Below are 26,468 nucleotides of genomic sequence, written 5' to 3'. Positions count from 1 at the left end.
TGGATAGGAACAGACGTTCCAGGACTAGTTGTGCCTGTGTTTGTCCTGGAACAGAAAAGGTACACAATTGGCATGTACAGATGTTGCCTTTCCAAGCGGGACTTAATGAATGGCTGAATGCACTGCCACTTTTCTGCCACTGATTCAGTGATGCAATCTCAGGACAACTGTTCAGATACACTTTGTGATATCCTAGGAAAAACTGTTAGCAATTCTTGTCCCATGAACCTTATTAGGGTTTGTCCTTGGACATCAGACATAGGCATCTGAATGATCACACATTATCCTGGGAGAAACTATTTTCTCCCAGGATAAAGTCAACATCTGCTTGAAGCGTGTGTAAGCCAGGTGCCTAACTACCCTCTAAACTCTTAACTTCACTGATAAATGTGAATGCCTCATGCCAATCCTAGGTACAGGAGGCAAAGTCCCACTCCCAGTGGCCTAGGCACAAATTCAGGGAAGCACTATGAATTGGTGCTGAAAGGAAGATTGTGGAAGCCAAGTCCAGCAAAAAAGGGGTAAACTAGTGGTTCTTAAGGGACTCCAGGGAATCAGTGAGGTGAACCACAGTCAGCCATCAATAACGGAAGAAAAAACAACAACTCCCGGATCATTTCCCAGCAGTAATATTTGCAAAAGCAAAAGGGAACAGTGCACTTCCACCACACCTCGCCTGCCTAGCACATGCTCACTGGCCACAAAAGAAGGGAGGCAAGCAGGCACAACCCCACTGGAGTGGGTCACTCATCCACATTGCTGTGGGCAGCCAAACCTCAGTCACTGCTACACAGTTTGGGGCCCTAGCCCATGCTCCCCTGAGGGCTCCTGCTTTCTGCCATACTTCTGCCATTTTGCTGGTTTTAATGCATGGCTTGGAAAACAAAACATCTGGGGCTTAAAATGGCTCAGCTGATGCTCTCTGGATCCAGCCAGCAGTTGTAGGGAAGACGACAATTTGTCCTGAAAGGGAAAACAAATACATCTCATTGCAATGAGCCTCTTTCCAGGCTCCTATATTAAGTTACTCTCTGGGGTCAGGGTGTCCTAAGCCATCCTCACAGCAGGAAATTCTGATAATATATCCAGCCTGCCCCTGTTGGACAGCCAGCGGGGAATAGTAGAAGAGAACTGGTTGTGAGGCTATCTCAGCTACTCCAGTTCCAGTCTCTAGTAGGGGAAGTTGTAGGCCACAGTCTAAGGGCATATATATACCAAGACATTTTTGGAGGCATAGAATGCAAGAAGACAGGGCATGTTTTCAAGGTGCTGCTCCCTAGGGCCACCGAAGGTGGTGTGGATATGCCCAAAGGATGCTGGGTGGGTGCTAGATTCCTAAGGGGACAGTCATGGCTTTCCTCAGTGGGAGTCACCACTAGAAAGGATGCAAGATATGTTTTCATAGCAGAACATGCTCCAAAGTATATACCATACCAGAGTATCACAGTTGGGAGACACCATACCTTCATGCAAGGGGATGCGCTGCCCTGATTCTACCAGCACAGCCTCCAGGAGAGATGAGCGAGGGTCACCTGAGGACTTTGTCACCTTTATCCTAATTCTCTCTTTGGTGATGGTGAAATTCAGCTTGTTTCCCAGGTAAGAGACTCCTGTGACCTTTATTCTGTTAATGTCATCTGGGCAGACAGGGTCAAAGTTCAGGCTGTTCTTTGTGATCCTATGAAAGGCAGAGGCAAGTCAGTGGCCATGTGAGTTGATGCCATCCCTGCCAGAGGAGACATGGGATATTGTTCTCCAAGCAGTGTTAATAATCTCTAAATTTCTTCCCCTTTCCCTACCTGAGCTTCGAGCAAAAGACAGATACTTTGTGGGATAGGCCGCGTGCCAGCTTGTGCGCCCTATATGTATTCTGTAATTTCCAGCCAGGCTTCTCCTAGAGCAAACCTCCTCAAATAGGGAGAGGCCCTTTGGGCATTCAAAATGGCCCAGGACACTGGTGACAACTTTTTCATTATTTTTGTGCCTCACTCAGCTTTCTGGTTTTGTGTGTCACCAGAATTGGAAATTGTTAAAGCTATGAGGTAAAAAGGCTATTGTCAAAAGGCTTATTTCCGCAAGGAAAGCTTGGAATATGAGAGTGACTGGTCACAGGAATATCCCACTTCAATTTTTAGGCCACAGAGTGGGTTAGATAAGTACAAGTGCACATCCAAAACTGTTGGATACCTGCTCTAGCCAAACATCAGAACTAGACATAAACAAAACTGGAACATCAGATCTGAGTTTGTAAAACTTTGAACCAAGATCCAGATTTTATGGCTTGAGTCCATGATGGCTTGAGTCCGCAGCTAAACCAAGCAACACAGCACCTAAATAGTTTTGAACATTGGACAAATTGAGGTTGGATTTCAGACAGGAAAGCGGCAGCTCACATCCATACCTACCAGCAATTGTAGCTGTTCTTAACTCAGATCCCGACCACACACTCCTGAGATAAGTGCACCTAGATGACGTCATTACAATACGACAGTATTCTTCTGGTGTATAGCAAAATGCAAAGCTCAACCAAACTCTTCAAGAATAGGCTGGTGGTTGTCTGTTTTGGATACTGGGTTGTGCTTTGGCTTTGAGATTCCCTCAGATCTATTAGGTTAACATGTTCTCCAGGTGCTGTTTTAGGACCGCTAGTTTCTGATTTGGGTAGACGTTAGGTCAATTGTCTCAAGTATTTCTCTGAATCACAGTATCCCACTCATTTCCTAGCTGTTCCCCTCAGATGTGCTGTAGCAGTGCTTATATCACTTCCTGGGTCCTGGGGGTGATTCCCTGACAGCTAAGCTGGGTCCTGCTTTGGTATCCGCAAGACCAGAATACTTGGTAATGGCCTCCGAGGTGAGCTAAGTAACTTAGCCAGCCACTGCTTCCTGCTTGTTGAATTGGCTCCATTTTTGTCTCACCCAACCGTTGTTAGGCACGCTCAGCAAGAGATTTCCCCTCCTCATGTGTGCCTCTTACTGCTGAGTTCCCTCCCTGCGGCATATTTTGGGCCCCTTTCATTGTTTACAGTTTTTCTGGAGCTTCAGGGAAGATGTTATTCTTAAGCCTGGAGGCTGCTGCCCTTACTTAGTATGGTGATAGCTAAGCCTTTATTTCATTCCAACCCCATATTGATTCAGTTGGCTTTGCTCCACTCCAGGGCTGGATATAAATGCTGTGGCTGCAACCAGTTTTCATTGGAGATAAACCAAAACAACTGCTTTCCTAAAAGGGCTTGGCTATTATTACCATGCGCTGGTAAATCTTAAACAGATGGTCAGAGCCCCTCTGCAGAGGTGTATTTCTTTCCTGTCATGTCTCTCCTTGAATGCTGTTTGCCAGGATGTCTGTTTGTAAGCTGGACGCTCCCCCGCACCCTCCTCCTGCCTCAGGGATGCCATAATCAGCCTCTTGGTGGTAAAGACTCACCTGTGGTATCAGTGGGCGAAACAAAATTTTAGGTGAAGCAGCTAGACCAGTGGTCACCAACCAGTGGATCTCAATCACCGGTAGATCTTGGAGCCTCTAGGAGTTGATCCAAGGCTGAGGTGGGGGGCTGGGTGCCTGCATACATGCACGCATGTGCTCCAACCCAGCAGGTCAGTCCGTGGGGGAGGGAAGGGGCGGGGGCTTGATCGAGGTCTCCGCAATGAGGGACAGTGCCACAGAGGTGGAAGCAGGGGTAAGTTGAGTGGAGCCCTGGCCAGGTGGGACTTACTGCTGGGGAGGTGCGCCCCCAATTTTTTTTGTCCCTCTACCTCGATCTGCCCCCGCCCTCCCCCCCACAGACTTACCTGCTGGGTGGGGAGGGAGGGGGAAGGCAGCAGCGTATGGTAGATTTTGGGTTGCTTTGAAATGCCAAAGGTGATCTCCTACTTAAAAAGGTTGGAGATATGAGCAACGCTTGCCCCTGGAGGCTGTGGGGGCATAGCAACCACCCACAGGCTGTGGTGGCAGAGGTGAGCTCCTGCAGGTGGCCACAGCAGTGTTGGCGGTGGAGGTGAAGGGTGGTGAGCGCCAATTGGCGGTCGGTGACCACCTGCAAACACCACTGGCAGCATCGACAGTGACCAGTGGCGATAGGCAACCGCCCGCAGATGCCGTCGGGGGGGGTGGGGGCGAGTGTTGACTACCCACAGGCATTGCCAGCAGCATTGGCAGCACTTCTCTCAGGGGTGCACCACCAATCTCGGGGGGTGCATGTGCACCCGCGTGTACCCCCTACGCATCACCAATGGTTGAAGACCACTGAACTAGACAGAAAGGAGAGAGCCCCAGTCTGCCTAAAACCATGTTCCTAACTAGCAAGGAGAGGAAAAGGGAGGCAGAAAGGGGATTTATAAAATGGCACTTTGCTATAGCTGATTTTTACACCCTCTCTTCTTCTGCCAGGAGAGGAACACTCATGTAGTATCTGAAGACAGGAAGGTTGAGACATGGGACTGAGAGAGGCAAGACATCTGGCAAGACATCCTCTTCCCAGATCTGCAAGTAACTCACCATGCCACTTTGGGGAAGTCACTTTGTTTCTCTGATCTTCATTTTCTCTCTTTTTATAATGGTAAAGTTTGCTGCTGCTACTACTGCTACTATTATTATTATTCTAAGTGTGGTGTTAATTTTGAGTATTTAGAGTGCCCAGGGTGGTCACTAGAGGACAGTAAGGAAGCAATAGTTTGTATCATCATGAAATAAAGAGTGGGTGAGGTTACACATTACACTTAGACTATATTAAGGGTGCTTAAAACACCAGTGTCCACACATTAAAGCTTGTTAACTCATGCTAAGTGAGTGTTTCAAAGTTATGTCACTTCAGGTAAACATCAACTCTGGGCTGTGCTACTCAGTTCATGTTAGGCTAACTTCAATATGCTCCATGGAGATAAAATGAACATTTTGCAGTTCTTCAGCATCCCAGGATGCACTACTCTCAGCTCTCTCCCTGGCCCACCCCCACTCAGAGCAGGAAGAAAGCCCAGGTATCCTGGTTCCTAGCCATGCCTCTGCCTGCCAGCCCTCTAGTGGCAAACCAGAGCTATGCAGGCAAGAAATGGTATTAACCCTTAATGTGCAACTGCTCACAGCGTGTTGTAACTTTAACACTGCTTAACGTTCCACAGATTTAGTATGGTCTAAGTATAACATGTAATTTTGCCCTTAGTATTATGTTCACCCCAACCATGATGTTCTGGTCATCTTATCTCCACAGAAACGGGAGCCCAGCCCTCCCTGGAGATGAAGGCTACTATTAATATTTGCAGTGATGAAAGTTCAACAGAGCCTTGTGTCCACTCAAGAAGTGACTTCCATGCACAATATTTTCCATACCCATTTCCAAGAATTTGAGAAATGAAATGCTGCATATATTTCAAAAGAACTAAGAAGGCATTACCTAAGGGGGTGGGGGGGAAATATATCTATCTAAAGTATAAAACATCAGCACAGAGACTTAAAATATCAGTCAAGCATCCTGCTTTGTAATTTTTTAAAATGCTGATATTGTGCAGCCTATATGCAAAGAAATCAGATTTTCTAGTTCTCCATTTTTCAGGAGTATTTGTCTGATTTTTTTTTTCTCTTGGATTAATCACAATACCTGCAGAACAGGTGGCTTCAAGTTTTAGTAGCCTGATCCACCCTTTGTTAGTGAAGGAGCTGGAGCTACTGCCTTTTCCTCTGCCTTGGCTAGGTCTGGATAACCAAGGCAAGCACTTTTGCTGCTAAGGCACAGGATGCTCCAGTGGTGTTCTCAGGGACCATGAGACTATACTGGGGTTTCAAGCTTCACTGAAGATATTGATTTATAGAAGGTCTCATAGCTGGCCTGACTCTATTCCTGCTGAAGTTCATGCAATGAGGTGACAGGACAACAAAGTACTTAATCAAATCCTCTGCAATTCACTGGTCACTGCCAGGACCTTGGATTCCTGGGGGATTGTAAATCTCACTGTTTGTGTGTTACTTATAGAGAACTTTCAGAGGACATGGCTTGGAGGGGAGGGTGCTCAATCTCCAGCCTACTGGGAACAATCGCTGAACTACAGTCACGTTTCTCACCTGAACCCTGTGTATCCAAAGAGGACAGCTTGCAGGAAGCCACCCATCCCCGTCAGAAAATTCACGGCTCCAGACCCGTCTGAGTTCTCTGACCAGATCTGTCCCAAAGAACAAGAAAGAAGTGACTCACTGGTAGGGACAGGGGGCCCCAGCTGCTCTTTGTAAAATGACTTGAGGATGGAAAACCATTCAGTAGTAATGCAGTTGCTTGTCTGACTCCTTCTCAGGGAGCCCAGGGAGTTGTGCCTGGTCCCAGAACTGAGGGGGGAAATGGAGTATGGCCCTCTTTTCATTTGGTCCTGCTGATCTGGCACTGTAGGTGAGGAGTAAGGGGGAGGTTATATTCTCCCTGCCTCACTGCTCCTCACCCAGCATGAAGAGAGAAAGTGCTGGATGGAGGGGTGGGGAGTGGATGTGGCTTAAAGGGAAGTGGGAGCTGATGTCAGGCAGTCTCCTAGCCCTCTGAGCAGATGCATTGTGCTCCCCCATTCTGGCTGCTTCTCCGAGATATGAGGAGTTGGAGAGAGAGCTGGCCAGGATACAACATGATGCCAGTACCACTGACCCTGCCCACAAAAGGGTGGAGGAGAACAGAGGTGCCAAGGCACATGATTCTGAGGCTTTACTCCTGCTTTCCCTGGCAGGCAGGGATGGAGATGGGTGGGAGTTAAATGCCCCCCCCACAAACACTTTCTGCCCACCCACAAGCATGCAGAGAGGAGACGGGGGCATGGAACAGTCTTGCAGTATATAACATGCACATATAATGATGACAACGCTGTGCACAGTAATGCAGTTAGTGTAGGGTCCAGTATGAGTGAACTGACCTTGAACGGCTCAGTGATGTTGTTGAAGCACTTGCTCAGTTGGCTCTGTGCCCTCTGGACCTCCTTCAGCTCCATCCAGCCTACTGCAAACATGCTCTGCAGGAAAAAGGACCAGGCATGGGACCCACCATGGCCTCCCCAGTGCACTCTTGCCGGGTGCTTTGCCAAGCCATGAAGAAGGCTCAGCCCTTTCACTCTGAAACAGCTCTGCTTGGCTGCTTACCCAAGTCATGGCTGGCCCATCCTGCTCAGTGACAGGTTCGTACATCTCCAGGTCATTCCTTCGGACTTCAGGGCTCATGGGATACATCATAGGGAATCCCAGCAGGACAACATCCGCCTGTTTCACATGCTCACCTGGGGAATGGGACAGACAGAGGGTCCTCCTACATATACCTAAGGAATGACTGGTGATGGGCCCTCCTGCCCTGGACTCTCAGATCCCCAGGGGAGTTTCCAGGGCCAGCTGCATCATCATTAAACTGAGCAAATTCAACTAGAGAGTCCTTGAAGACAATGGAGATAGGGACCATTTCTAGTGAATAAATATAATGCAGTTGGAATGGCAGTCTAGGCAAGGCAAGTGACTGCAGGTCAGAGGGAAGTTAGATAGAGACACTGAAACTTTCTGTTCACTGATAGAGCCTTCGGGCGATGCGGTCTTAGCTGCTACATTCTCTGGAAGCTGGCTCAGGGCCAGGACATGACCAAAAAGGCATGGTCACCACATCGTGTTGGGCAGGCTGGGGAAACTACTGAAAACAAGGCAGCACGGAGCAGCCTACAAAAGTGTATGTGCCCATGCAAAACCCTCTAATCAAGAACAAGAAGGCACTGTCATGAGCTGATCAACTGAGTCAACTTCAGTGTGCAGTGACTGGAACCAGGTTCTTCAAGACTGGTTAACTGTAGTGCTCTGCCTTGGAAACTCAGTCTGGATAAGCCAGATTCTGTTCTACCTATTAAGCATGTGAGTGGACTCAGGTACCTAGGTGTAATTCTGTTAGACCCTGCTTGACTCCCTAATAAACTATCCTTAATGCAAATGGTGAGTGGGTCCTCCTTCTTGTTGCTAGTTTTTTGTGACTCAGTCTTAAGAGTCAGATAACAATGTGTTACCAAAGTAAAATCAGGTGAAACAGAATGACACTTAGGCACCTAAGTCCACGTAAAGGCTCACTAGGTGGAAGAAACTGGCCCAATGTGTGTACAGATATATTCAGTTAACAAAGACATCATCCTCAGCTAAAGAAAAGGCATATTCCCCCAGCATCGTGTACCCGTTCCTATCTTAAGTCAACTTCTTTTGTAAGAGCCCCGTGATGTGGAACAGCCCAGACAGTGCCAGATACCAGCTCAGGAGTGAATGCCATTGTAACAAGAACCAAGGTTCAATGACCTACCATCGCCAGCAGCATTCAACCAGCATCAGTACAGACATTTCCAGAACAGTATGAGGTCCATGATGCAGTCACTTGCCCTTAACCCCAGGTGGGTGAGTATCATTGGGTCATTGATCTGTTATCCTCAGTGGCTAAATCAAAGTTCAGCTGCAGTACCCCCTCCCTACACCCCTCAACTCACCCGGGCGGTACCCGTCATACTCAGGGTGGTACTTCTTTTCAGTATCAAATGGCACCTTGACTTCTTTGGCAAACTCAAGCCATTCCTCGGGGACTGGTATCTGAAAGTCACGGGCCAGGTCAGCGGCAAAGTTTAAGCTGGAGGGAAGTGAAGAAAGGTAGTTTATATCTGACCTGGTGAATGCAACCCTTTACAGGGCAAACTAGTGTAATAAAAGGAAAGGAGCTAGTCAAGCCAGACCCCCTGCAAAGGAAACAGAAAAATCAAAAGAGTGTGATTCTAAGCATAGGCACAAGAGAACAGCAGAGGCCCCCTGAAGCCTGGCTTTCTTCTGAAACTTGCCAGATCACTGAGCAGCAAGGAAGAGCCTGGAAGGATTGTACAGTGTTGCTGCAAATCATGCATGTTACCTCCTCTGGGCCACAGCGTTGGTGTAAACGGAGTTATCGACCTGGTAGTGATATTCGTCTGGGGGCATGACACCTGGAGGGAAAGTGAGGAGACACTTCACACCATGGCACAGCTTGGACCAGTTCTGTGTTAAACCCCTTGCTCCTGGGAGAGGCACGAGCTGTGAAACTTTTCTTTTCAAGAGGTCATTGCTTTGCTTTGTATTCTCTCTGGGCGGCTAGCGGAAGCAAGTTGTGATCCCAGCCTAGTTCTCTGTTTACACCTCTGACCAGCCCTAACAATGCCCCTGGTCCAGATGCCTGGCATGCCTGCAATAGGCAATGTGAGGGAAAGTTCTCACCCTTATTGGTGGCCTTATTAAAGACCAACATAGCTAACTACCTCTCTCTGCTTGAAGAAGCAAGCTTTGGTTCATGAAAGCTTATGCTCACTATATCTTATTTAGTTAGTCTTTACAGGTGCAAATCTACCTGTCTTCTTTTTAAAGAGGTCACAGGCTACCAGGGCAGGGAGACTGAGCTACTTTCTTATGAAACTCTCTAGGGGGAGTTTCCTTTACATCAGGGGTGAGGCTCACAGGCAGGGTGCAATGGATGAAGTATGCATGCACAATACTTTCTATATAAATCAGTAAGTGCAGTTCCCAACTCCAGAGCAGTATTCATGTATCTTTCCCTCATACCAAGTTTGACCGCTGCCTTTGTAAGGGGTGGAAGGGGAGAAGAACATCCCTGTACAAGAGACCTCTACTTCTCAGCTAGGGAAGGATCCCTGATATTTAAATATTACCATATTTTCTAAATACAACATGCCACCCTGAATAACTCATCTTGTTTTTGAAAGGTAGGAAGAAGAAAAAAAGATGTTTCCCTGAAAATACTACAATAAATTCTGCAGCTTATTGCTTTTGGGTACCACATCCTGGGTGCCACATCCTGGCTGGCAGGGTCAACCTGCCAGCCAGCCTGGGGCTGCTTGCTCCAGCTCAACATGTAGCAGAGGGGCTGGCTGGGCATGAGGGTGCTTCAGTGTGGGGCTAGCTGGCAGGCAGCTCTCACACTGAAGCACTCTTATACTTTAGCCAGCCTCATCAGCATCTGCATGTGTGCTGCTGCAGAGTTTTTTACTCCACAGCAGGATAATATTTGTATTTACAATTACTATCCTGCTGCAGGGTAAATTAGTAGACTCTAGCCTAATAGCTACTCCTCACAGCTCTACCAAAGTTGTCTCTCCTGGTCTGCTGTTCCTCCTGCTTTCTTGCTCTTTCTTATCCCATGGGTGCAGACAAATGGTCCAGCTCCAAGCCCAGAGTAAAGGCATGTACCTTTTTCTTTGTGGCCCACTGCCCCTTGGCCAGCCATGGCAGGTGTAACATACCTCACTCCCCCGTATCTCTCACCACACAAGGGAAGATGTGTCATGCTGCCACATGTATACCTCATGCCAACATAGGTGCTGGTTTGAGGACAATAACAAATACCTCCTTCAAGGACTAAGTGAGCCCACACTTATTGTCACGTGGCACCTATCACAGTGCTGGAACCTGGGTCTCTGGAAAAAAAGGCCCACAGTACTAAGGCACCAACTCTGTCCCAGTACAGGTTTCCACTCCTGATAACGGCCACATTCTCTATTTCCACAAATAGTTTGTCTTTACCAGAATGGGGGCAATGTTTATTTCCCTGGTCAGGCTCAGCATGGGTCCTATGACACTGCTGGTTAAGGTATTCTTCCTCCAGGCATAGATGAGGAACTCCCCGCATTACAGCCCTCCTGTCCGACATGCAGTATAGAGAGTGCAGATTTGGTGATGGTGGCAGTGGACCTGCTCCAGCCACTTGCTGAGGACAGAGGGAGGCTGGTTCTAATTAAAACCTGTTAAAGTACCCTGTGTATGCGCGGGGGGGGGGGGGGGGGGGTGTTACCCTGCCCTTGTAAGATGGACAGGATGGCAGGGGCTTGAGTGCCTATGTATTCCCATTCAAAGAGACAGTGCTCCCATAGACTGAACTGAAGCAGATCCAGTCAGATGAGCAGCAAGCTTTCACCTGTGGCATCCTCTTCTGGAAACTAGCTGTCAGCAGGGAAGTACCTTTGATGTGGTAGCACTGCTCCTCCTCGCTCCACACCATTCTGCTGCACCAGTACTGGGACACTGCACCCACCAGATTCCAGCCTCCATCCTCCCTGAACAGCTTCGTATCCTGGAGAAGGAAGAACCCAGAGAGGAGCCATGAGGAAGGAGGCACAGAAACTCACACCCACTTAGAGAATGGGAATTCAGTGTCCATGATGGACACCAACACCAGAGCTCACTGGCTGGGATCATAGCAACTGTGTCCCCTTCTGGGAAATCAGCTATCAGCAGGGCACAGTTCCCAAGGAGGCTTGTGAGAGGCCTAGGATACCTGGGCAGTGCTGGGCAGACCTGGCCCTATGTGGCATCCCCTCTTTCCCTGCCTCAGCATCTATCTATATGAGGAAACCAAGCCAAATTCAGTGTGAGTGGAGGTGGATGCAACCCTGGGGATTGCAGCAGAAGTGGAACTGGGGCTGCATAAGAGTGTGTAACTTCCTTGTGGGGAAGTAATCATATCCCATCCTCCAAGCAGCACAGCAGAGGGAGTGGAGGGTGGCCCACCTTTATGGAGAGAGCAGCCCTTTGACCTGTTCTAAAGAATGTAATAAGCTTTTGCCGGAGGCCTGAGCCTGTTTAGGAATCAGGGGAAAACTCAGGCCCTTAGTACAAACAGCCTTGCAAACTGCACTTTAGGCCTGTCTGTACAAAGCAGCATGTTCGCAGTGAAGGCAGGGCAGTATGCTTCTAACCTGAGTGAGCAGCTGACGTCCAACACCAAACTCCCATAGGGGAGCATAGGGAGCAGAGGAACATAGGACTGGAAGGGGCCTCCTGGGCTATCGCATCCAGTCCCCTGCATTGGCAGGCAACCCTGTATCCAAAGAATCCTAAAATTCATCCACTCCTGCCCCTCCTGCACCAGAACCACAGTGGTGAAAAGCAGGGGAGACAGTGGCAATGTAAAGGCACAGGCATTTTAGGTTAATATGTGTTCAAGGGATCCTAGGATGAGGACTCTATTTTGTGCCAGAGGAAGGCAAAACCAACCCCAGTCCTTGCTCATCTGACCTTAGGGCCCTTTTGGTCCCAGATCTGGTGATCATCAGTTTTATTCTCAGTGGAAGGGCAAGACCCTCCAGGCAGGTACCTCATAGCTCGGACTTGAGCTGTTAACCTGAGTTCATACCCCCTTCACCTTGTCTTCCCTGGTATTTTAACCTGGTATGCAACACCCTTGTTTTACTAGGTGGCCACACCTTAAGAGGCAGCCTAAAGAAAGCCTCATGCCAGCTCTGCCAGCTTCTTAAGAGAAGGCAGAGTCCTACATGGGTGGATAAAAAGAAGGACAGCTGCAAAGATCAATGGGGACATTTCTTAGCTCTGTGTGGGGTGTGTGTGGTTCCTTAGCTCGTGCCAGAAAGAGGAAGGATGTATTTGGAGTGAGAGTAAGGAAGAGCTGATAAAGGGGAACAAAATAGCAGGAGAAAAGAAAGCTGCAGGACATATCCGTCATAGCGGGGAGCAGGGTGAAGGAAAGACCAGCCTTGGTGTGGTTAACAAGATGTCAGGCCAGTCCAGCAAGACAGCCAGGGCTGAGGAAGGGGAAATATGCTTGCAAAGGGAAGAGGATAACCAAGAAGATCTGCTCTGGGACAAGAAGCTGAGAATCACAAGCAGCCTTCACATCTAAGCTTTCCAGGAGGCCAACAAGCCTGCCTTCTCTTCTGTCCCACCCCTGCATGTGCTGGGGTTACCTGTGTGAGGTGGTAGTACTGCTCAAAGGCCAGCAGGACGTCCCCAGTGATGTGAATTTCCTGAGCTCCATAGACCTCCTCCGGGCAGACCTCACGGCCTGTAGCTGCGCTCTCCCATGGGAACTTAGCGCCCTGCCGGAGGAAAATACCCAGTGGGAGGCTGAGCATGGCCACCTGCCTAAGCACAGCACGACCTCTGCAGGTGCAGGTCCCCTGGCCAGGGCATTTTCTGCCAGCTCCCTAAGCAGGCCATGTTGGGCTCCTACCTTGTATCCCAGCTCCTGTGCATTGTGCATGGCTCCATCTAGTGTCCTTATGCGGTACTCTAGGATGGCACGGGCTGCCTCTGGGTAGAACAGCAAGATGTTGGGGAACATCCAGGTGTCCTGAAAACAGAGAGTGGGCTTAGTGACACGAGGGGAGGCCCTGATGTGCTGAGTGGGCCTGGACATGGAGACAACACCGTGCTTGTGCCAAGAATTGCACTCATTGCCTCGGGGGAGCTAGGATCCATGCTCACGGCATGGGACCACAGCTGTCAATGGCAACGTTGTAATGAGTCAGAGATGCTGCTCTTTTAATGTGATAAAAGTAACATGAGGCAATTGTGGCCACACAGTTGTGGCCACAACTGCCTCAGGCGTTTCATGCCATGCCTGAGTATCCACCCCAATGCTGCCACTGAATCCGGCTTGTGTCCTGCTGGGGAGGTCCAAGCAGTTATCCTGGTATGCTCAGAGGGAAGATATTCATGCAGTGGGCTGTGTGCTCAGGGATGCTGTACAGCCAGGGGAAGGCTGACCAGCCAGACCAGTTACGCTGGGAAAGGAGTGCTGCTCACACTGTGGATGCTCTACAGACAAGAGGAGATGTTCTGAGCTGAGTATGGTCACATCTCAAGATTTCACGCAGCTGCAGGAGCATGCTAATCCTGCCTATCTCAGGTCACCCATCAGGTTCTAAGTCATGTGGATAGGGTTTGGGCACAGCATGATCCCCATTCTCCAAAATGAGTGATACCAGCCATTCTTCCAGACTCTGAGCACTATTAGATGCACACCCACACCCAACTGGCCACCTGGGAAGCAGGACATGGCCTTACTACAGCTTGGTACTGGGTCTTAGAGGGCCTGGGAGTGCTGTAGACTAGAGATCTTGAACACATGGCTGGAAGTACAGCTGGGAACGCACCTGGTCCCAGAACACATGTCCCCAGTAGTCTTCTCCCTGTGTGCCGTTGGATAACCCACCAGGACTGATCCCATGGAAAAGGAAGCCAGAAGACCCCAGGGGAGGAATAGCACTTAGCAGGTAATAGAGGCAGCCATACACAGCATGCTTCAAAGGGAGAGGCCCATCCACATCTACACAGCATCCCCTCCACTGTGCCGCCCAGGCCTGTGTGTGAGAGGAGTATAAGGAGCCAGCAGCAACCAGGGACATTCCTTCCCGGAAGTGCCTCTTCACTCCCTCCTCGCTCTCTGCCACTGCAGTCAGGAACTCCCAGGATCGCTCCTGCTCTTCGCCCAACAGGATCACGGCCTGTGGCACCGGGGTCCAGACCATGTGCACAGCGGGCTGGGGGCCCCCCTCCACTTCCGGGATCAAGGTTTTCCCATAGATGTATCTAGGAGAGGCATCAAACAGAGTGGAAAATTGCTGAGCTTGCTCAGTGTTTAGCAAGAAGAGGGGTTACAAAATAAACTCTCCACAGGCCAGACCCTCTGCTAGGGTAAGCCAGTGTAGCTCCATTTATTTCAGCGGAGTTACATCAATTCATGGCACTGGTAGTTCTGCCCTGTAATCTTGTACAGAATGGATCCCATTCAACATACACTCACCCTCCCCCTATACTGGGCCCTTGAAGGACTGAGCTAGTAGAGCCAGGAACTGAACCCAGATCTCCTGAGTCTCCACTTAGTGCCTTTAATTGAGAGCATGTTTACACTGCAGACTGCAGTCTCCATCTGCTGCTGTTTTATGGTATGGGAAGGGCAGCAGGGTACAGAAGCAGAAGGGGCAAGAAGACACAGGGATAGATACGGAAGATGGACAGATGACCCAGGGAAAAATTCCTTTCTGATTTGGGTTCTCCATTGAAACACCCTCTCTCCTCTCCTCTGCTGTTTAATTTGTCCCCTTCCTTCATGTGGTCATCTTCCATGAACTTGTGAGGGGAACGCAGAATAATACCAATAGCAAAATGTCTTCTCCTGGACAAGACCTGTCTGCAAGGTCTCAGAGAAGTCCAAGACTCCTCAGGGAAGGCACAAACTACTGGGACATCTGTGCTACCTGTTTTTAAAAAAATCGTAGTAATGATAATGAATTTTCAGCTGAAGGTAAGTGAGTTGTCTCCCTGAGCTGGACAGGGGTGGGGGGCTCTGGTCAACAGGGAGACAACTGAATTCTCAGCTTTTGGGTTCTCTGTCTTCTATTCTATCCAATGTTGCTGTTACAATCAAAGTGTCCACAGCCATGCCACGTGGCACCTCCAAGAGCATGGAGAGCCTTGGGCATCCCCAAGAAGCTGGACTGTCAAGGCCTAATCCTCTGGAGGATGGTTGATGCTCTTCAAGGCCATGTAGCCCTTGATGACAGAGGAGAACCCCAGCTGTTCTCTTTATCCTTGTCACTTACTTTACATTTGGAGAGGCAGAAAGTCCTTTCTTCCCTAGATTGCAGCCCTGCTGGGAGCACCCTTCCATAGTCATAATACTCACTGAGCTCCTTGGTAATCCGGCCCCCGGTTAAAGTCCACATCTGGGCTCTTTGGGGTGAACTGACTCTGAAGCTGCACTGTGATGGGTTGCCTTTTCGTCGTTGATCGCTGGATGGTGATGCTGAAGGCCAGCAGGTGCACACGGGCATGGTGGGCATAGATCCTGTGGGTGGCGGTGTACTCAGGAGACTGAATTACATGGCTGAAGGTCCCTGCAGACACACACAGAGTGATCCTTTGAAGCTTGCCTTCTCAATCATTCTTGTCTGCTCTCTAGATTGTGATCCTGGTTCGGTTATCAGAGCTGTATGGGGAGGACCCCTGTGCCTGTGTGGACCCCCCCGAGGATCTTTTTGTTTCAAGAGGGGAAGGGAGGGAGAGGTTTCACTGGAACAGGTATCTGCACTGCACCCAGTTCCTCCAAGAAATATAAACCTCCCCAGTTTGGGGAAACCCCGCAGGGATTTATTAGCAACATGCATTTGTGTGTCAGGCCACAAAAGAAAGGACTGGATTTTAATGTCTTTACTGCCTGAGCCCCCAAGGTCTGGAATAGACTGCCACCAGAGGTGGTTCAAGCACCTACTTTGAACACCTTCAAGAGACATTTTGATGTTTATCTTGCTGGGATCCTATGATCCCTGCTGACTTCCTGCCCCTGAGGCTGGACTCAATGATCTCCTGAGGTCCCTTCCAGTCCTAATGTCTGTGAAATCTATGAAAGCTATGAAACCCCAGCAGTAAACTCCGGATTTAGGCTTCCTGGGCCTGATTCTCTACTCACTCACACTAGCTTTCCACCCATGTAACCGAGCCTAGGATCAGTGGGCCTGTATACTTGAAACTTTGGATCTGAACTGTCCTACACTTGGGGATTCAAGATCTGGGCCACCTTTAGCCCTTTTTAAGTGTCAGGTGTTTAGACTGAGAGATAGTGAAGGTAGCTAATATGCTGACCTGGATCCTAAACTGCATCCAGGCTCAAAGTTCTGACCCAGAGTCAGATCTACTGATCTACACTGGTTGTGCCTACATAAGCAGAGGACTTGCAATTGTTACTGTGCAGCAGTGTCCCCAAACATTTTTTTTCTGACACTACTGCACAGTAGCAACAAGCTACTGTGCAGTAGCTTGTTACTACTGCGCAGTAGCGTTGTGTCACAGTTAGTGACCTCCTACTGCGCAGTAGCAATGAGTTACTGCACAGTTGCTTGTTGCTACTGCACAGTAGCATCTCGTGTAGATGTGCCCACTGTCTTCATGTGTGCTGGTACTATCTTTTCTAGAGCTACGTTTAAATGCAGTTCTGGCTTCTGAGGTGCTGCTGATACAGTTTACCTGGCTGGAGCAGCCAGTGGTGCACTGTGTTATACACTGTTCTACCAAATATCACAGGCAAACACCATTTATTTAACACAGTTCCAGCTTGTGCACAGGCCTGGTCTGAAAATAGTCTTTTGTTTTCCTTATTCTTAGGTTAAAGGGAAACTATCTGTCCACTCCAACATGACCAGCCTTAAAAGTGTTAGGCTAAAGTGAAGCAAGTCCACAGCACTCAAGTAGGGTAAAATCCCTTATACCTTTGTATAGGAGTTTTCATTTTTCAAGATGTTACTCCACTAGTTTGTGAAACTAACCTTTGAATTTCTCAGAAGAGCTCTTCTAGCTGAATGTTCCCATGCATTTCACTGTTCCCAGAGCCAGTCACGTTTTTGGTCAATGGCAGCCAATGATACCAGTGCACAGGCATGAAAGGAAACATGAAGGCATGTTCTGGATCCAGTACAAATGCAGAGCCAAGCTCACTCTGGTCTTAGGCACACAAAAAACTAAGGGACACATTGTTCAAATGATTGAGCAAGAGGTTTAAAACAAACCAAAGGATATACTTTTTTATACAGTACATAATTACCCCATGGTGCTCATTGACAACACTTATTATGTAGTAAAACTGAGTTCAAAATGGATTAGACCAAGTTTTCGAGCATTGATTCATTAGGGACTGTTAAACATAGCAGTTGAGGATGTAGCCTCTGGCTCTGGACATCCCTAACCCTGTGATGACTGTTAGTGAGAGAATGTGACACAGGATGAGTCATTCTACATATGCCCTGTTTCTTATATAATCCCTCAAAGGTACGGGAGTCACATATACAGCCTGCACAGCTGTATCATCTGACCTGCGGGGGCTTATAGAAGTGCTGGGATTCAGGGGGGGAGAGTGGAGGCCCATCACCAAAAATATGAAGTCCAGAGTCCTGTTGGGGCTGTGTTTTGGTGGTGGGGGATGAGTGACAGCTGTGTTAAGCTGCAGGGCTCCCTGATACCACTTGCTCCACTGCTTAGATCTGTCCCACAAAAAACCACAGTCTGGATCTGACCCAGGAGGCCAGAGCAGTTTGAAACCCCTGTTCTATGGCATCCACTGCTTCCTACTGTTGGAGACATGATGCTGAGATAGATAGACATCCAGTCTAACTTAATATGGCAGTTCCTTGCTCTCATAAGCCAATGAAGTTCTCCCAGAAGCCAGTGGAGTTACACTAGGGATGAGCAGGTCTCCTGGAAGACTGAGAGGTCCTTCCTGACCACATGGGAAAGGACAATGTTGGTAGGGAGCGAGTTAACCTCTTCAGAAGGGAGACACTGACAATAAGAGGAAAAGAAGAGCTGGCAAGCAAGACATGATAGCTCAAGAAAGTAGCTGCCATGTGAAAGCTGGAGCCTTCACTGGTTACCTGTCCTGGTGCTCAAGGAGAAGGTCTCGGTCACTCCATCCTTACTGGATACCTTCATTCTGACGTTGATGGGGCTGGGGACATCAGCACGGTGAGTGTCCCCCACGGCCCCATTATAGATGCCATTTACATGGAGGATGTCCCTATACACTCGGGTGCCCAGATAGGCATTGGTGACTGTCGGAAGAAGACGGGAGTCTGAGGGCAGTGCAGTGCAGCTGAATACAGTGGGATCATCTCCACTGTTGGCCATTGGTGCCTACTCTGAATGGGGAACAAAGAGAACCAGAGGTGTTGACTGAATAAGAGAGCACAGCAAGAACTTTTAATAGAGGCAGAAAACCCCAAGGTTAATGCAACATTATCCTGGGGCCAGGCTGAGGCTGTAGAGTGGATTGTGGGCAGCAAGGTGGTGTCCAAGATGGCCCTGCTTGTGGGATGGTGAGATACTCAGTTTGCTTTGTGATGAATTTGTGAAGGGGCATTAGGGTCTTGCCGTGGTTTGTGGCTGGTGAGGAGATGTTTGCCAGCATGTCTAGGAATGGTTTACCTTCAGTTTCTGACAGATTTGGGACTTCTGGCCTCTTCTCTCCTCAGAGGGCTCCAGCCTCCTGGTCCTTTGGCTTAGAGGATGGGAATAGCTATACAGTAAGTTAGGGTGATGTTGCAGTGCTAGCAGTGTGGTGGGTCTGTGACTGGAACAGGACGGGGTGCTACAGAGTAGAGATTCAGGTAAGCAGGTGGGGCTGGGAGGAAGTCTCGACCTGGAAGGCCAGGCTGCAGGGTCAGTCTGAATTAACTGACTAGACCACGGAGACGGAGCAAGGGTGAGGAAGGGGGCAGCACTGATCTACACTCATAGCAGTGCAAAGCTTCCACTTGCCCTTGAAAAATGCATGTAACTATTCACATGACATCTGTGGTAGTGGAAATGGGGCCAGCACCTGTCTCCGTACTCTCTGCCACTCTGTGCAGTCCTTCTTACCTGTCTGACATGGGTTGTGAAACACCACTGCATCAGCCTGTTTCAGTGAGGAATTAATCTGAGGAAGTCCTATGGCTGAGTGCTTGCAGGAAGTCAGACTCTTCAGTCATAATGGCCCTGTCTGGCTTTATAAGCCATGGATCTATGAAGAGAAGAGTTTTGAACCCACTTTGGGTTTGGGGGAGGTGCCAGGCAGATTGGACACTTGGACCCAAATTCTACATCAAGTGAAAATGTTTCTCCCACATACAAACTCGGGCCTGTGGATTATTCTCTGCCCCCTGTAAACTGCCCGTGAATTAGTGCACAGCAAGTCTCCTCTCTGTTCTTAAGAGACACGGTGTTGTCTGGTCCTAGGTTTTCAGGTGACATCCCCAGTCCCCTGGGTCTGTGATCTTTAGGGCCTGGTCTGAATCCCCCTGAGGTCATTAGAAAGCTTCACGTTATCCTCAGTGGGGCTCAGCACTAGCTGCTTGTTTTCTCTATAGGGTCACTGCTTTTCTGTGACTTCCCATTCATCAGCTTCAATGGCTTCTCATCAGCCCTCTGGCTCCCTGCCCTCTCTTCCCTTCTTCCTCTATTCATGCTCCTCTGACCTTGGCTCTTTCTAAACACAAGGCCTGCTCTGTTATCCCCCCAGTCTCACTCACAGCTGGCCTGTGTTTCCTCTACTTCTCCCTTCCAGGAACGTCTCTACTGGTTTGTGGCACTGCAGAGCCACTCTCTCCTCCTGCAGACCTTGCATTCCCTATGTGAAACATCCCTATTTCTCCTGCTCAGGTGAATCGCACTCCAGCCATTCCAGCTGCCTTCTTACCACCTTGGACTCGTGCCTCAACCCCTCCCTCCCCTTTTCTTGCTTCTATATCTCTTTCCACACAAGATCTCATCGATTTCTTTCAAGAGAAAAGCAACAGAATATGACACTATCTTCCTTTCCTCTTCTCTCCGGACTGATGACCCACTTGCTAGCACCAGACACATCAGTTTCTCAATTGCTCATTCCTTCAAATTCCTCTGCTTGTTTCAATGACTCCATATCATCTCCTGATCTCCCTTGTTCCAACTCTCCTCCCTTTCCTCATGATCCACACTTTGGGCACATCTACACGTGCATTAATGCATCTTTTCTAATGTGCATTAAATTTTGTACCCCCAATGTGAGGTACTAAATTAATGTGCCTTAGGCTGTGCTAATGCGCAGTAGTGCATTTGCACACTTTTTAGTGATGCTTAATGCACAATAGAATATTTTACTGAGCATTAGCGTAATGTCACTTTTTATGTGACACGTTAACGTGCAGTAAAATCGTTTACGACACATTAAAGTGCACATGTAGATGTGCCTTTTGACTCTGAGCTTTCTGGGACAGGGACCATCTCTTTGCTCTGCATCTACAGCACCTGGCACCATGCGGGTAGGGAGAGGGTGGTGGCTCAGGTCTGGAGCTTGTGAGCTCTCCAGCAGGTCACATCATAATACAGTTATACTGAGGTAAAACCAGCAGGGGCACTGCAAGCCAAGTAGCTTTGTGGGGCATGGCCGTACGAGAGCATAGCAACATTGGCTGGGAACTCATCTCCTATCCGTCTCTCCCCACAGTGCCATGCTGGCAGTCCGGAAAATCCCTCTGTTTCTGCTCATGCTTGATAGCTTGCCTGTAAAACTTTCCTGGCTGTTTCCCTCCTTCCAGTGCCCCCCCTGTACCCGCACTTGGCAGCCACGGAGGCGAGGCAGGGAAGAATGCATTCCCCGGCTTGTAGGAAAGCGAGCAGGGCAAAACGAGGGGTTGCATCTTGCCTTTGGTTTTGGGGCTCAGCTGGCCTCTGACAGCTTGGGGCTGCGGCGGCTGCTACTGCTGCTGCGGCTGTGGGGATCTGGGAAGGGGAGGGACAAGGGGTTGAAGGAAGTCAGTGAGCTGAGCAGGGAGGAAGGAACTAACTTTTTTTTTTAAGAAAAAACTTTACGCCTGGTAGTTTCCTAGTGGGGGTCTTGTGACGGAGCTCACTGCTCCAGCCACATCGCAGTGGGGGGGCAGAGGCCTAATAAGGAGTCAGCTTAGGGCTCAAGTTGCTGCAGGGGGCTGGCCTGGCTCTGGGGGAGGAGCAGGGGGAGGGCACCTTTCCTAGCTGTTCTGCTACCTATTGCCTGGGCAGTTCAGCTCCAGGGAGCCCTGGCTGGGGCACAGCCCTCCCTGCTGTCCCATGAAGCCTGAGTGGGAGGTGTGGGATAAAAAGGGGCTCAGTAAAAATGTACAGAAATTGCTGCGCACAGAAGAGGCAGGCAGAGGAATGAAGGCAAATGATTTCCCAGGCCTCTGCAAGAAGGGCACAGGGAAGGGCAGAGCTCTCCGTTTCAGCACAGCATTTAGGCAGCCTTGTGCACTGGTAAGAAGCCAGACAGGCGACTCCGGGAAAGGGGATGAGTGAGAAATGATGAGACAGAGCAGGCTGAGACTGTGTCTTTCAGCATCAATTAGACCAGGGTGGTCAAGCCCTGGCACGTGTGCCACAAGTGCCGTGTGCTGCTGCTGTGCAGGGCATGCGAGGGCAGGAGCGAAGGAAGCTGGGGGCTGTGGGAGGAGTGTGGTTGGAGCAGGGCTGTAAGTGAGGAGGGGAGAGGAGGATGGGGTCTGCACTGCCCCTGCTGACCTGCTCAGCTGCCCCACCACAAACTCAGCTCAGCTGGAGGGGCTGGGCAGAAACAGCCCTGCACCGTCTGGGAAGATGGACTTGATGCAGGCCGGACACAATTGCAGAACCTTTTTTTCCTGGGAAAGGTAAGACTGACTACCCTTCTTCCCTCTCCCCATTCTCCAGTGCTCAGTGCCACTCTTCCCCCAGACTGGGGCACAGAGGGGTTTTGCCTTTTTAGTTATGCCTCTGCACTGTCCCAGCCAGTCCCAGACCAGGACCTGCATGCCCACAGCAAGCTCTGAGTCCCAGGATCCCAGAGTGAGACTGACCCTGTCACTGCCCCATGCCAAGAGCCCTCTGTGGTGGGTGCCTGCAGAAATACATCAGGGCACCCCTCACACAGCCCCACGTGCTCCAGTGCCCCCCGCCCCCTCTCACTGAGCCCTCCATCCAGGGTGCCCCCACTTACACCTGGAACCAGTGCTCCAATACTGCTGCCCCATGCAGAGACCTCCAGGGACCTGCATCCTTATCACGGGGTGGCACTTCCCTAGAACCAACCCTCCGAACACTTCATCCCACTGCCCCATGGAATTGCATAGGCCCCGAGCGTGCAACTGGGGGCAACCTATTCAGACAGTCCTTGTTGGTGGGACTGCCCAGTGAGAGGGGAGCAAGCCACACTAGGAGATCCCAGTAACACCCTGCAGGCAGCCTCTGGCGTGCAGCACCCAAGGGTGCAAGTCACTTTGTTAGTGTCACAGGCTCTGAAGGTGCCACCTCCTGAGGCCCTGCAGAGGCCAGAGTGCTGCTCCGTCCCTGCTCCCTGCTTCTGTGTCCCATGGGAAGTATGGGCCTTAAACCTGTTCCTGGGCACATGGCAAACCCATCACCGAAATAATCTGCTCAGTGGAGACTGACTCAGGGTAGACACATGTTACAGCTGTGGCCAGAAAATAATTAAGCTATCACAGCTGGTACAGTCCCTGGATCTCCCCACCCTGAAACTCCCGTGCCAAAGACCCCATGCACAATTACTGCAAGGCAGTGGTTTTCCACACTTCTTTAAAATGTGCACACAAATTTGTTTTACTTTATTTTTCTTTTTAATTCAAGCAAGGCAAAACAATAAAGCAGAGGTGGCCAACCCTCAACACCAGACGGGAGGCAGGGGCCACATGGGATGGAGAGGTGGCAGAACATTACTGCGGGAGGTGCCACTGCCAAGAGCCAAGTTAAGACTTCCCTGAGCCTGCAGCTGCTGCTAAATTAAGGACTTTGGAGCCTTGCTTGCCATATGAAATTGCAGTGTTTGCAGGGTTAATTTGGCTCTTGGCAGTGGCACCGCCTCTCCCAGAAGCATCTTGCCACTTCTCCACTCCACAGGGTTGGAGTCTCAAGCTCCCCTGCCTTTATTCTGGCACCCCATGGTGCAAACTCTCTTAGGTATGCTTCTGGGAGGCAGGGATCAGAGCAGTACCTGGAAAGAGCAGTGACTTGACTCATGGCACACCTGCCAAAACGCCTGGCCATCATTGCACTAGAATACTGCCCACTTCATGCCCCCTCCTGTTCTGTCAGATCTGCCCGTCATTCGCCTTTTATGGCCAGAGCTGTCCCGGGAGCAGAGTTTTCCCTGTGCTATCCACAGTGATGCCCAAGTCACTTACCATCATGCAAGAGATGGCATCAACTCATGAATAAGTGATAGTTTGGAGAGGGATGATCCTGGTTTGGATAGGGGTGATCCTGCCTCAGGTGGGGGGGTTGGACTAGATGACCTCTGGAGGTCCCTTCCAGCTCTACTTCTCTCTGACTCTATGATCATGCATTTGGGTGGAGAAGCTGTTTTCAGTTTTATCCACGAGGGGGCTCCCTTTTGCTGTTATCAAACTGCTGGAGCAATAGCACCACCTCTATTAGACCTTTCCAATGTATCTTCTCATGTCTTCATAGAACTTGATTCTTTCTAGGAACGTCACTCTATAGACGTTCCTTCTCTTATTTTGGTTTTCTTTTGGCTTGTGCATGGCTCTGGAGGTGCTGGGTGTCAGGGAGGAGAAAATGGGACTTTGAAAAACTGTCTGGGAAGCACCCCTGAGCGTTCTTGGACATTGGCATGGATGATGGCAAGCAATACACATTGGAAAGTGCATTGTTGTGTTTTTCTTCCATGTCCTTTATTGGACTCCAGCAAAACTGACCCAGAAGCATACGAGCTCAATAAACAAATGTTGGTGACAGAACTTAGAAAATGGCAACTCAATAGCAATGGAAATGCATAAAATCATGACAGAACAAATTGCAGGTGAGTATATGACAAAAAAGCCATAACCATCCCTTCTGGTCCCACCCTCCACACAAGTCAGCGTCCCATGCACCATTGCACATTGTTACGTAGCAACCTAAAATACCTCGGATGTGTTTTACCTTGCTACATAGCATGGTCATTTAAAGCAAAATATGCCACTGAACGTGTAAATCGTCACAAAATTAATGCGAAATACACCGCTGAATGTGTAAACAGAGATGCCATTAAAGCAGTGCAAAAGGGCAATTAAGCTGCTTTAAAGGCGAATTTTGTTGTGTGTACAAGCACCCTTGGTGTTTAGGAAGTTTTATTTAGATCATAGTAAGCATTATTGTGTGACTTCTCAGACAACTTCCTAGCTTATAGTAATGCTTACTACGATCTAAATAAAACACACCCTCACCCTAAGTGTAATGTGTGACAAGGCCTGAAGCTTTCATAAGCAGCTTTCCTTGGTCAGATGCTGAGGTTAATAACTTAAACCGGTGTTCCAGTGTGAAAGATTGCTGCCCTCAGAGCGCACTAGAGAACACTACTGTCTGATTTTACACAGGCTCAATACACTCTGTTGGCACTGCAGGGAGAGAAGAATAATAACCAGTTCATGACTTTGTGTGTGATTGTAACCTTGTGATTCAAGTGAATAACTTAATCACAACATTTTGTGTTGCACATAGATTAAAGGAACTAGATCCTTGCTGCCCCTTACTGCAGCTTCTTCAGTTTGCAGTCAGGATGTTTCTTTCCCTCACACAGCAGCTTCACTGCTGAAAAGTCCATTGCGAAGAGTTGACCAGAAGTAAAGCAGAGCGTCCGTCTGTAAGGATCAGAGATAAGAATATTTATCTTTTTCCTGGTGTTGTTGCTGTCAGTAGTGTCTGGGAAAGATTTCTTATTTATATATGCAGAGAATCGCAATGCTCCCTCTGGGATGATAGGGCCCTGCAAGGTTTCCTTTCCATGTGCAGCTGGTATGCAGCTGTGTACTTCTGAAGGGAATCCACTTCTAGCATTTTGGGAGTGCTAGGAAAATGCTGTGATGAGCTGCTGGATCACTGCAGATAATTCTGCCCTCCAGGAAGAGAGACAGGGCTGGGTCACAGGTTTGAGGTGTGTATATCAAATGTGCTTTCAGAGTGTTAGAAAAGATTTACTATGGTCACTCCTTCTTTCCAAAGCCAAACCTAGGACTATGTTTCCTCATCCTAACACAATCTGGTTCACATCTGTTTCATAGTATGGACAAGCAAACTACAGCATGTTACAATGTCCCTGGAGCTACCATGCATCATCTGATATGCAGCAGTTGTCCCTGTGCCTGCCCTTACCCTGTAGTAAGTGAATGCTAAACCAAGGCAGTCCGGTCCTTGCTGGGCACATGTACGAGATGCTTTACTGCGCAGTAGACCTAATTACTGCACAGTAAGTGTCTGTGTATACACATGCAGATGCCTATTGCACAGTAATTGGATCTAATCCTGAGAAAATTTGCTACCTGCAAATGCAAGTAGCAAATTTACTCATGATTAGTAACTGTGCAGTAGCACACGTGTAGATGCTTGACTCGAAGCAAAAGATCATGGTTAGTTGGGGCAGGATATTCGCCCCTGCCCCCAGGAGCTGCTTGCTGCTGGGATTGGCTCTGCCACTAGAGCTTGGGTGGGGACAATGTCCCCCTGCCCCAGCAGCAAGGAGCTCTTAGCCACTGCTCCATGTTCGTGGGGCCAGTGCAGGGAGATCCTGATCTTCCAGCCCGAGTCCCACAGTCACGGTCATAGGGACTGGGCTGGAAGATCAGGATCTCCTAGTGCCAGCCCCGCAATCATGGAGCAGGGGCTGGGAGCTTCCTGCTGCCAGGGAAAGGGCACTTCGTCCCCACCTAGGGGCAGAGTGCACCCTGGCAGCAAGCAGCTCCCAGGGGCAGGGAGCAATGTCCCAGCCCCCACCAGGAGACAGCTGTCTCCTGGCCTCTGAGGTAGCACCTTGGGGGAGCCTAGAGCTGCGGGGGCCAGTTTCAGGGCCACAGGGAGCATGCAGACATGTGCCTGGGACACATGTGTAGACACATGCCCAGGAGTGTTTACTTTCTAGTAGTTTACTTGAGAGTAAACTGCTCCTGGATCTTTTGCATGTGTAGACATGCCCACTGAATCCAAACCGGAAAGGAAAGGATGCTGGGATCAAATGACCCTAGCTAGGTGGCTGTCTAGCCTCCTTTTGAAGACCCCCAGGTTAGGGGCGAGCACCACTTCCCTTGGAAGTTGGTTCCAGATCCTAGCTGCCCTGACAGTGAAGTAGCGCCTCCTGATGTCTAGTCTAAATCTGCTCTCCGTCAACTTATGGCCATTATTCCTTGTTACTC

General features: G+C 49.4%; 1 protein-coding gene and 1 long non-coding RNA gene across 7 annotated transcripts in view; one reads left to right on the top strand and one right to left on the bottom strand.

Moving 5' to 3' along the window:
• Positions 1-613: 613 nt before the first annotated feature.
• On the bottom strand, positions 614-21,057 carry PGGHG (protein-glucosylgalactosylhydroxylysine glucosidase). Of its 2 annotated transcripts, none has more exons than XM_019485219.1 (14): positions 20,960-21,057; positions 18,174-18,437; positions 15,437-15,647; positions 13,905-14,340; positions 12,980-13,099; positions 12,714-12,845; positions 10,972-11,083; positions 8,876-8,948; positions 8,466-8,602; positions 7,105-7,238; positions 6,882-6,977; positions 6,055-6,152; positions 1,464-1,678; positions 614-963 (listed from the first exon to the last, which is right to left on the bottom strand). In XM_019485219.1, exons 2-14 carry the CDS (start codon positions 18,424-18,426, stop codon positions 899-901), a joined length of 2,082 nt encoding a protein of 693 aa, XP_019340764.1. In that variant the 5' UTR covers positions 18,427-18,437; positions 20,960-21,057; the 3' UTR covers positions 614-898. The 2 variants fall into 2 exon arrangements, with proteins under 2 accessions (XP_019340764.1, XP_014459739.1); XM_014604253.2 differs by lacking the exon at positions 20,960-21,057 and adding an exon at positions 19,159-19,300.
• A 103-nt stretch (positions 21,058-21,160) lies between these two features.
• Positions 21,161-26,468, top strand: part of LOC109282621 (uncharacterized) — a 40,654-nt gene continuing 35,346 nt past the window's right edge. For 2 of the 5 annotated variants that reach the window (XR_009459978.1, XR_002089656.2), the window contains exon 1: positions 21,182-21,938. This is a non-coding gene — a long non-coding RNA (uncharacterized LOC109282621). Of the gene's footprint in view, positions 21,939-23,989; positions 24,104-26,468 lie in introns of all 5 variants that reach the window. The other 3 variants (XR_009459979.1, XR_009459980.1, XR_002089657.2) reach the window with 3 other exon arrangements.

This window comes from Alligator mississippiensis, chromosome 2 (assembly GCF_030867095.1).
Source record: "Alligator mississippiensis isolate rAllMis1 chromosome 2, rAllMis1, whole genome shotgun sequence".
In the NCBI taxonomy this organism is placed as follows: Eukaryota; Metazoa; Chordata; order Crocodylia; family Alligatoridae; genus Alligator; species Alligator mississippiensis.
Note: the sequence above shows the minus strand (reverse complement) of the source record. Positions and strands in the feature narration are given on the sequence as shown.

What these genes read in the sequence shown, in the direction of transcription:
- PGGHG (XM_019485219.1), bottom strand. Translation starts at nt 18,426, where the DNA reads ATGGCCAACAGTGGAGATGATCCCACTGTATTCAGCTGCACTGCACTG. An exon ending in AACGCTGTGGCCCAGAGGAG is followed by an intron (nt 8,603 to 8,875) that starts GTAACATGCATG and finishes ACTTCCCTCCAG; the next exon opens with CTTAAACTTTGCCGCTGACC. An exon ending in ACATCACTGAGCCGTTCAAG is followed by an intron (nt 6,153 to 6,881) that starts GTCAGTTCACTC and finishes TCTTTGGGACAG; the next exon opens with ATCTGGTCAGAGAACTCAGA.